The sequence below is a fragment of the Arachis ipaensis genome, chromosome B6, assembly GCF_059453495.1.
Source record: "Arachis ipaensis isolate K30076 ecotype BB chromosome B6, ASM5945349v1, whole genome shotgun sequence".
NCBI lineage: Eukaryota > Viridiplantae > Streptophyta > Magnoliopsida > Fabales > Fabaceae > Arachis > Arachis ipaensis.
The window spans coordinates 143,323,316-143,335,165 of record NC_142441.1 but is presented as its reverse complement, the minus strand read 5'-3'; the positions used below and the strand labels follow the sequence as shown (position 1 = coordinate 143,335,165).

Sequence of the window (11,850 nt, the reverse complement as noted above, 5' to 3'; positions counted from 1 at the left end):
TATTGATATTTTAATCAATTGTTGACAAAAAAAAATAATCTTCTAGAATTTCTTTAACAATAAATGTATATAAATTTGCTTTATCTATAAAATCCTTCCTTTCTTTCCATATTCTTCACAAATAAAATCCAAATTGTAATAAAATAATGGAACTAAGATTAATAATGGACTAATCCCATCACATTATTCTATAAAATTCTGAGTTTTTGTTTTTGAGATGTGAACTCGTCGTCATATCCAAATAACAGAGTTCATATTAATTCCCCTGGTTTCAGATCCATTTCACTCACGAATGTTACGTGAATCCAAACAGAGCCTTAGTAATCCGAAAAAAAACTCCGGAAAGAAGTACCATCTTCTTCTTCTTCTTGTCCGTACAGCAACCACGGCATTGGAGGTGGTTGATACATCCATGCATCCTCGGAGTCCACAAACACAAACTCCTTCCGGTACTCGTCGCCGGTTTCGAGCCTCGGAAGCTCAATAATCTCCGTCAGCTCGAAAGTCAACGAGGACGAGGACGGGGACGAAGAAGGTATTAATAACTCAAACTTGTCCATGTGAGCTGCCTTCGCCGCGGCAGCCTGGACGTCGCGAGGCGCCAAGGATGCCGGGCGAGGAAGGCAGTTTTCAAGGTCAGGAAAATTGAGAATGGCGGAATTTCCTTTGATGCTTAGTGCGGCCACGTCGTGAGCCCTGGCCGCCATCTCTGGTGTCGGAAATGTGCCCAGCCATATGCGCGATTTCTTGCGCGGCTCCCGGATTTCCGACACCCATTTCCCCCAGTTCCGCATCCGTACCCCTCGGTACACCGGGTGCTTGTTGTTTGAGTACGTTTTGCCCTTTAATTTCGTTGAAGACGATTGTTTTAGTGGTTGTGGCGGCGGCGGTGATGGTGAGAAAGAAAATGATAACGAGTTTGAGGTGCTTTCAAGCTCCGAAATGGAAGCATTCATATTGTATTTAATTGGAAGGTGCTTTTTTATTCTCAATGGATTGGGAAGAAATTAAGGTTAGGGAAATTAATTCAGAGAACTAGCTAAGTAGTGTGTACGTGCGATGATGAATATGTGGATATAGTTGATGAGCTTTATGCTTCGCAATGCCCATGATATCATCATATATATATACAGGGACCTTGCTAGCAAGGAAATGAATTATTAAGCACTCAGCATAGAAATATGGAATCATTCCATATTTGTATTTATAATAAAAATATGAATAATAGAACAAAAATATAGTGGTGGTTATACATTAATATATAGTTAATTTTTCGTCTTTTTATAAAACGTTTATATAATTATTTTAGTGATTAAATATTTTGCTAAAAGATTTATGTGTAAGAATTATAATTAAAATATACAAATATATTGTATTTGATCTCTAGTATTTATAATAATAAGAAATATAAATATTAAGATTAAGTAAGAGCATAAATATTTATGGAGGCATTTTAATTGATACAAATATTTTTGAAGCGGTCCTAATCGAAAATTTATTAATATAGGAGATATTTTATTTTTATTTAAAAACTTTGAATTTAAGAAATAAAATATGAAAGAATTTCTCACATATTTTCCCCCCTTTTTTTTCCGGTATCTCTGTCAAACATTAGGCTAAGGTATATTGAAAGGGAGCCACTTAGATAAAGATGTTTAAAATATCTTTTTTTAAAGATGTTTTTAAGTAATTAAAATTCAATACATATAATTGATTAAATTATGTTATTTTTATTAAAATTAGATCAAGATAAATTGATTTAGCAAAAAAAATCGATAAATTATATCTTGAATCGGTCTAAATTAATATTCTTTTATAAAAAAAAAATTATAATATTTCTATTATAAAAAATGACTAAAATATTCTTTTATATATATATATATATATTGAGAATCCTAAATTTTAACTTTTTTTGTCGTTATAGAGTTAGAATTTAGGGTTTTTAAAATTAAAAAAAATATATAATAAAAATATTTTAGTAATTTTTTATAATAAGATTATTGTAGTCATTTTCTATAAAAAAAATATTAATTTAAATCAGTTCAAGATTTGGTTTACTGATATTTTTTACCAAATTAATTTGTCTGATCTAATTTTAACAAAAATAATATAGTTTAATTAATTATATGTATTAAATTTTAGTTAATAACAAATATCTTTAAAAAAAAAGACATTTTAAGCATCTTTATCATCTCCCATATTGAAATTCCAATTTGCATTCTCTCGGTTGTCATTTAACATATCATTTATGTACTTTTTTCCTTGTATTATTAAGGGTATTGTCATTTGTACTTCAAATTTGACATTATTATTAGACGTATTAGTAGGTTTTTAAGCGGCCTTTTTTTTTTTTTTTTTTACTTCTGTTACTAATATTTTAGTTGAAATTGTTGTTGTTGTTTGCTAGCTTAAGTCTTTAATAATTGTGACTAATTTTTGTTTTGATATTTGTACAAGGTTGCCAAAAAGTTGTGATGTAGAATAATTTGATCTGAAGATTTTAATTGAGTTTCCAAGTTCGAAGTGAAAGGTGACTAAGATTGAACAAACTAACTATCTCTCTGCATCTACCCATCATGATCCATGTGCTATCGTCATTCAATAATTCTGTTCTAACTTCGAATGCGTCCATCCATACTTGACTCTTAACCAATTACTTAAATTGAGGAGAAATACTTCATTTCTTTTGGGAATGCGGTCCTCAATAACTCGCTATATATAACACCCATGCATCCCTCGTAATAATAAATTGATTGAAGAACCTCCACCTTCGGTAGTAGGGGGTGGAAGTGGACCAGAATATCCTATGAAATTTATTATTCAGCTCGTTTTAAGTTAGGTTCCATTTATTTTATTAAATAGGTTAAATTTAATTTTTTTATAAAATTTATTAGTTAAAAATGTCAGATTATAGTCTTTAAAAATTTATAAAATTCATTGAATTGGCTTATTAATTTATTTTTTTAAATATTTTAATTTGGACTATTAATTATTCACTTGTAATAAATTCAAAACAAAACTAAAAAAATCAATAGTTAAAATTAGTTAAGAGACTGTAACCTTTTTTTTAAAAAAGAGTTTATATTTATAGATCATAAGTAAAGTTATGATATACGATTAACGATTCATATATAAATAATAATGAATTGTGGTTTAAAATTATGAATTATAAAATCTAGAATATATCTAATGTTAATTTAGATTTTTTAAAGTTTATTATTTTGAATAATAATTCACAAAATAGGTTTATTGTAACTTGTAAGTTTATTATCGGGTTTTTAAACAGGTGGAACTCAAACTTAAAAAAAGTTCATGAAAAATAATATGTCTAAATCTGATCATAAAGTAAGGCTCATCTAAACCAAAGTTTAATTTGACTCGATCTATTTTCACCCCCTACTCAAAAATTATTAGATCTTTTCAAATTTTTATATTAATTATGTTATGTATATATAAAAAATTAATTGCTAAATTAGTCACCTTAATGACATACATATGAAAAGGTACTCTAAAAGGGAAAATTACCTCATACTTGTAAAGATACCTAGACTATCATACTTATAATTTTAAGCAATACGAAACATTAACTTCATATTCAATGCATGTTTTCAGTTAAATTAACTATAAAATAAGGAATATGTAGTAATGATAAAGACTCTCCTAATACGCATACAATTTGACGTTCAATAAACATGTATAGAGTAATTTCTTTCATGATATTCTCCGTCCTATGTTATTATATATCTATTTTGAAGAGTAAATTATTACTTTTATTATGAAAGATTTGAAATCCTAACAATTTTAATTATAAAAAATAAAATAATTTATTATTCTTAAAAAATTCAGTTAATTTGACAAAATTATATAAAAAAGATGAATAATTAAGTATTTTTATCGAACATTTTTAAACCAATCAAATCTTTAACGAATATCGAGTTTTTTTTATATCTTTTGTTACTTACTAGAATTGCCAAATATTTTAAACAATAGATTTGAAGTGGTTGATACATTTTTTTTACTATTGATTTTGAGATCAAATCTTAATATGAGAAAATTAGTACTTGAAAATAAAGTCATATACCCCGGTAATTTAAAATCTCAAATATTTGAATAAAATTATCTCTAACGAAGAATATCCAAAATATTATTTTATAAAAGAAAAAAGACTGCTCTTTAGTAATTAATAATATATGACAAGACCAACTAAGACATGCATGTGAGTGCTTTTAAAACCTAGATTATAAGAGCCAGCAATGATTTAGGTATTTGGACCCTCTTTGATATCTTCCCTTTTGTAATTCCAAATATATATTATTTGCCACTCCTAATAGGGGCAATGATCTCTTTATATGTTTGTTTCCTCTTCATTTTTAGAACTTTAAAATACTAGTCTTCGAACTACATTATTGGTTAAATTATTCAAGGACAATCGTCCAAAGTATATTTGGCACTTTTAACTTGTATTGATTTTTGTTTTTTATATTTCTTCATAGTTGATGATGCTCATTAAATTTTATTTAAAATGAATAATGCAGTAGATATTATGAGAAAACTTTAAGCTAAGAAATAATAATTTTATAGACATAAGACTAGAGAAAAAGAAAAGCTATCACAATCAACAAATGGACAAATAAAACCAACCGAAATTAACAAAATAAACTGAACCTTATTATAAAAAAAATATTTGAAATGCAGTATTATTACTGACCTTTTGAAATACTTAATATATACAAATCTTTCTCATAATATTTTTGGAATATATACAACCATATGTAAGCTCAGCTCAGCACGCATTATTATAATTATTATAAGAGTAATATTATACGACTAACAAAATTTAAAATTAATACTTATATTAATATTTGAAGTTATATTTGTGTCTTAATTTAGTTTTTAAAATTTTGATTTATTCAATTTGATCTTTTAATTTAGTATTCATAATTTACGTTAGTCTTTATCCTTATTTTTGTCACAGAATCCTTAATTACATGTTGAAATAGAGCAATGACTACTCCTTAAATTTTTTAATGATTATCTGAAGTGGCAGTTGAAACTTTTTTTTTTTAATCTCAATTTGCTTTCTATTACTATTCATTTAAAACTCTTGCTCCTAATTTTACTTAAAAATTTTAAAGACTTCCTAGAGAGTAAATTGAAATAAAATGTTTTAAATGCAATGTCAGATAGTTACTGAGGAGTTTAACGTGATAATTGTCAATCTATTTTAGTATGTTGTTAATAATTTTGTAAATTATAAATATTAAATTAGGAGATCACATTGAATAAATTAAAATTTTAAAGACTAAATTAAGACGTAAATATAACTTTAAAAATAATTTAAATATTAATTTCAAAATTTATCATTTAATAAATAAAAATATTTTTTTATTAAATTTTAAATCTTAAATTCTAATAGTATAATGATAACGTATTAATTCAAAGTATTAGATAATATACAAGTGTTACCTCCTATCATTTCTCTCCTCATAAATCATAAGATTTTATGGAGATCCAAACTCAAGCACAAAAGCGAAATACCTAACACCCAATTATTCCTACTTTATATATATTTATCCTTAATACCCAACACTTATCAGCAACTATATACACATTTATTTTGTTTTACCATCATAATACATATAATACTCATTTTATAACTATTCGTATCTAACCCAAAAAGTCAAATCCAAAATAAAAATCAAACCCAATAAAAATAAAAAGTCCGTCTAAAAGATGGTTTCTACCGTATATCCGATTTCTTTAAAGAGGTCAGATACAATAAAAAAGGGCAGTTTATATTTATTTAAGTAAGTAACTGCCTCATCAAATCTCTCCAACTATCTTTATTTTTGTTGATAAGATAAGTCCTAACAAATTCTCAAGATAAAAGAAATAGTTATTCATAAAAAAAGATGAAACTATTCTAACAAAGGTAGTTATCGACTCTACTATAAATACACTGACACCCCTCAGGTATATTCACGTTCTACTCTACTAAAAACCTACTTAAAACCCTTGCTAACTTATGCATCGGAGTCTCTTACAGGTACCACCCCCCAACTCCTCACGAAAAACTCGGACAAGCGGCACCTCGACAACAACAAGTCAGACGCTGCCACTCAAAGGAACCTGGACCTCACGTTCAGACCCAAATCAACGTTTCAAGTAACTCTTGGAACATTGATGCCGTTGCCGGAGACCTGAAATTCATCCCATAATAATGCCGGACAACTAGTATGAAGACGGTCATACGGCGTCTAAATCTGAAACTGAGCCCCAACCAGAGGGCAATGCCCTTATACTGCCTCCACCACACCAAACGCGTGAACCCCGTGAAGAGGGGCCATCAGAAATCTCCATCCAAAAAAGATTCATTCAGAGATCCACCATCCCGAAAACAAGGTGCCAACACAAGGTCTAGGGGTACTCAAGCCCCTAGTTCCATGTAAAGGAATTTCTGGGTTATTAACAAAAATTTTTCTCTCTCTCTTTAAAATTTTCCTATTTAGAACGCATTAATTTAATCTCGACGAACCATGAAAATTATTGTCCGACCTAAAAATGGTCGGCAAGATGAAACAATGAGGTACAAGTTAATATAAGAAGTTATATAAACAACTCGTACAAAGCGGCCTCAAGGAGGTCCGATAAAAAATGAGCTGTAAAAGTAACTTAATAAAGACCAACTACTCGAAGTTGGAACTAGAAAAGGAAATTAATAACCTAACAAAGTTGCTAAGACTCAAAGTCAAGCAAACTATATCCGAGCAGAAGTCACAAAATGTTCGAACCCGACCTATAAAAAGATCATGACTCAAGTAGGGGCACTGTTCATACCCTGACCCAAAACAAAAGCCAGACTCAATAAAGATGAAAGGCCCACCTAAAAAGGTGACCTCTACCGCATTTCCGACCTCCTTAAAAAGGTCGGATACAATGAAAAGGGGCAGCTTATACTTATCTAAGTAAAAAATTGCCACACCCAATCTCTACAACTATATTTATCTTCTCTGATCTGATAAGATAAGTCCTAACAAACTCTCAACATAAAGGGAACAATTATCCATTAAAAAAGATGGAACTACTCCAACAAAGGTGATTATCGACTCTACTAAAAATATACTGACACCTCTCAGGTATATTCACGTTCTACTTTATTAAAAACCTATCTAAAATCCTTGCTAACTTAAGTATCGGAATCTCTTGCAGGTATCACTCTCCAACTCCTCACAAAAAATTTGAACAAGCGGCACCTCAATAACAACAAATCGAACACTACCACTCAAAAAGATCTAGACCTCACGTTCAGATCTAAATTAACGTTTTAAATAACCCTCAAAACAGTAGTTTTTAAATTTGGATATGTTTACAATACTTTAAACTCCTTTATTCCACGCGCTTGAATCTTACAATTTTTTTCCCCACAAATTAAATATCTATCATATTCAAAAGTTAATGAAGACACTTAGCTTTTACAAAACCAATATACAACAAAACTGATCATACCAAATCTGCGCTCGTGTTACCTTTGTCCAAATTAATGAATTATGCTGTTCTTGTCACGTGCGAATTATATATTAACTAAAAATTTTGTTTAAGGAGACCAACATAAAAATTGTAATTTAAAGAGGCCAAAAAAAAATAGGAACCAAACTAAATTAAGAATTTTATGATTGTCTTTGTTTATAGGCATAAGACACTCAAACAAGAATATAAAAACATAAAATTATGTTTAACAAATACGATAAAAACAAAAAAAAAATTATGTTTAAATATATTGAATTAGTATATTTTGTACCATTTCAAATACAAATATAATAATAAGAAACACAACTTTTTTTTTTCCAAATTTTTTGTATAAAAAATAAAATTAAATTAGACTTTTATAATTTATTTTAGTTTATTACCAAACAAAATATAAGAATACTACTTTTTATATTTTGAGTAAAGTATCGTTTTTCTCTCTAACGTTTGGGGTAAGTCCTATTTATATCACTAACGTTTAAATCGTCCTATTTGTATCCCTAACGTTTATAAAAGTGATTCAATGTTATCCTACTATCAATTATACTAATAAATCAGATTATATTTTTCAATTATTCTCACTTAGATGTATTCATTCTCAATCTTCGATTTTAATATTATACCCACTATTTGTGTTTAGATTCAATTATATCCCTAGAAAAGTGAATTATATAAATGTTGTAGGAATTAGTTTCAACTTTTGATGAGTTATTTTTCGGAGTGGATCATCGATTCTATCTCAGACATTTGTATTCTAACTTCAAGAAGAGATTTTTAAAACTCAAACTAAAGCGTAATTGACGGCAGGATAACATTGAATCACTTTTACAAACGTTAGAAATACAAATAGGACGATTTAAATATTAGAGACACAAATAAAATTTATCCCAAACATTGGGGACAAAAATAATTCTTTACTCTTATATTTTTATTTTGTATTTTGTTTCCAATGTTTCTATATACAAAGTTCTACCCCTGTTAATTAGCCATGCATTTAACTCTAATAGAAATGTTAAGAGTAGTTAACACCTTTTATTATAATTAACTAACATTTTTTGCTAAGACAATATTTTTTTGAGAAATGTTAAAAAAACTAATATTTTTTATTAATATTATTTAATATTTTGGACCAACACTTTATTTTTATACTATTAGAATTTAAAATTTAAAATTTAGGGTTTAGGATTTAAGATTTAACCAACACTATATTTTTTGGATATTACGCATAAAAAATATTTTCATTGGCCAAATATTAATTTAAAATGATAAATTTTATTGTTTATGTAGTATTATTCTATTTTCATATTATTAAGATTTAAAATTTAAGTTTTAAGATTTAAATAAGTCTATATTTTTTAGATATTACGTATAACAAATATTTTTATTGATCAAATATTAATCTAAAATAATAATTTTTTTTTTCTTATAACATTACTCAACTCTACTAATAATGGACTAATCCGACACTGCCACACACATCAAAGTGACATTGCTATATCGAATTTTCCAAAGGCCCCATGCTTTCACTATTATATGTCAAGATTTGACACATTACATTACAAGCCCTTGCATAATAATTTACAAGTGCCAATTATTTATTATTGCATCATATGATTCAAGTAAGTTTCGAAAAAAAGGCAGTGCTTTGAAGTTAATAACTAGGAAAATTAAATTTTGTCCTTATGGTGGTTGTTCTTTATGTACATTTATATTCATTCATTAGTTTGTAGGCTTTAGGGTACATATATATATGGCTACTACTTTGGAGAAGAGGTTCAAATTGCACGTATCAAACGAGCTGTGGTCTGTTGATTGATACCTATTTCGACCCATAAAATGAATTTGCCAATTTACGCTATATGTTTTCTTTTCTTATCTTATTCTCCCTTACAATCTCTTCTTCAATAACATAATAGGGATTAATTTTTTATTGACATTTGAAAAAAACAATATTTTGATGGGCGAAACAATTAATTTAAAATAAGAATAATACATGTACATAAAAAATTAGTCATAAAATCATATATAATTAGTGTAGGTTAAGTACGATTTTGGTCGTTAAGGTATAGGAAAAAAACTTTTTTTGTCCACAATCTTTTTTTCATATAAAATCGTTCTTTTTACTTAAATATTAAAATTTTAGACCAAATTACCCTTAACAAAAAAATTATAAAATAAAAAAAGAAAAAAAAATAAGAGAAAGAGAGTGTTTCTGATCCTGTGAAGGGAGAAGAAAAAAAGAAGGAAGAAAAGAGGAAGAAGAAGTTATCCACGATCCACCCCTGTCTTCGCTTCTGTCGCTACCTCTGTATGATTTTGATATCTAAGGTAATTAAGGCGATTTTAAAATCAAATTAAATCTTAAAAACAATTTTGTATGAGAAAAAAAATTGGAGATAAAAAAAAATATTTTGGCCTATACCTTAAAAACTAAAATTGTAATTAATTCTAATTTGTGTTGTTTCATATATTTTGTATTTTAATATATATTATTTATAAATAATTTAATTATTTGATAACTGATTATATATACATATATATAATTGAATCTAAATTCTTAAAACTTTGTTATGTTTAAAGTGAAAAGTAAAGCTTCTTAAAAAGGGATGTGGCACCGTTTGTATTAGTAAGACTCATAGGATCCATCTAATCAGTGTACAAAAGTAGTGCAACTCTTGGAATTGACACATTGAACAAGAGTTTTAGATAAGAAAACGATTAAGCATTATTAATGCTGAGACATGTGGGCCATGTAAAAGGAATGGATCTTGTCAAAGGCCCTAGATATGGCCATTCCATTTAACATCATCGGTTGGTGAATGAATTAGGAATTTTATTCGGATGGTCATCATGATACTCTTTTTTTTTTTTTTTTCATTTGATAAAATAAAATATTTTATTTTTAATACTTTTTCTGACAAAATTTTCTTTTGAATTTATTTAAATTTTGTGTGTATATATATTTTTTATTTATTTTATGTTACTTTTTTTTGTAAGAATTTAATAATAATTAAATTTTAAATTTTTTTATTATAAAAATTCTGATATCATATTATAATGTCACTTTAATATTTTTTTAAAAAAATTTAAATTAATAAAAAAGTATATAATATATTTTTAATAAAAAACTTTGTATTATTTGAGTGAGCAGCTCTTTAGGTGAATGCCATCGAAGGCCAGAAAAAAAAATCTTAAGGCCAATGACGAAAATTATTATTATTATTATTATTATTATTATTATTATTATTATTATTATTATTATTATTGCAAATTCATCATGTTTCGTTTACAAATGCTCCAGGGTTGTAGTTTTGAATTAAGAATGAAATAATATGGTGAATTTTTAAATGAAATAGATTTTATTTTATCGTAGAAAATAATATGATTTGGGATAGTAGTCTTTTGGTTAATATTTGAATAAAGTTTGACCAATTAAAAAACCAAAATTCACATTGGCTTCTGTTTTCATTAGTTTGTGAATATATTTTAAAAAGTAATATTATATGATGAATAAAATTTATTATTTTATTAATATTTGGTCAATATATAAAATTATTTTTATATTAAATTTTAAATTTTAAATTCTTTATGTAATGTAGTAGTATTAGTATAGCATAATCTCTAATACTCATCAGTATTGTTCTGATTTCTGATTTAATTTTGTTCATTTTTTGTAATTGAGGAATTGATGCATTTTAAATTTGATTTTTCTGCTTAACTAAATTTTTTTTGTTTTAATAATAAACTTTGATATTTAAACTTGTTTGTGAATTTTTAACTAAAAATTATAGACAAATTATTATAAAAAATTGTAAAATTTTAAATTTTGTTAGTTTAGAAATTATTAAATTTAAATATTTAAAATTATATATCAAATTTTCAAATAAATTTAAAAAAATTAAAATTAAAATTTACCGTCGGTTAAATCAATCATTAATTTAATTATTAATAATAAATAATATATTTCCGTCAGATTTATTGGAAAAAAAAATTCAACGATAACAAGCTACAGAATTTTGTAATTAAAAATTTATATTCGCCGCTAAATTCATCAGTAATTAGCGATGAACAAAAAAAATTCTTAATAAATAATTATTAGCGAAATTTATACTATTGAATTTATTCTGCCGTTAAATTCAACGATAAACAAGTTACCGGTAGATTATTTTTTTGATAATAAATCTGCTAATAAATTTAATGGTATCCGATGACTTTTTTTTATGGTGCAAGTTTCTAGCCTTTTATAGCAAAATTACTTCTTGTTGTAATATCTTGTGATTGTTTTCTCCAAGTTTATCACCAATTGGATTGAAAGGTCTTTGTTAA

The 11,850-nt window shown here is 26.7% G+C and overlaps 1 protein-coding gene across 1 annotated transcript; it reads right to left on the bottom strand.

The window, feature by feature from the left end:
* Positions 1 to 211: 211 nt before the first annotated feature.
* LOC107647545 (ethylene-responsive transcription factor TINY-like) lies at positions 212 to 1,058 on the bottom strand. The gene has a single exon (XM_016351615.3). The coding sequence runs from the start codon at positions 954 to 956 to the stop codon at positions 318 to 320; it is 639 nt and encodes a 212-aa protein (XP_016207101.1). The 5' UTR covers positions 957 to 1,058; the 3' UTR covers positions 212 to 317.
* Between the last annotated feature and the right edge of the window lie 10,792 nt (positions 1,059 to 11,850).

Excerpts from the sequence above, each read along its gene's own strand:
- LOC107647545 (XM_016351615.3), bottom strand. The coding sequence starts at position 956 with ATGAATGCTTCCATTTCGGAGCTTGAAAGCACCTCAAACTCGTTATCA.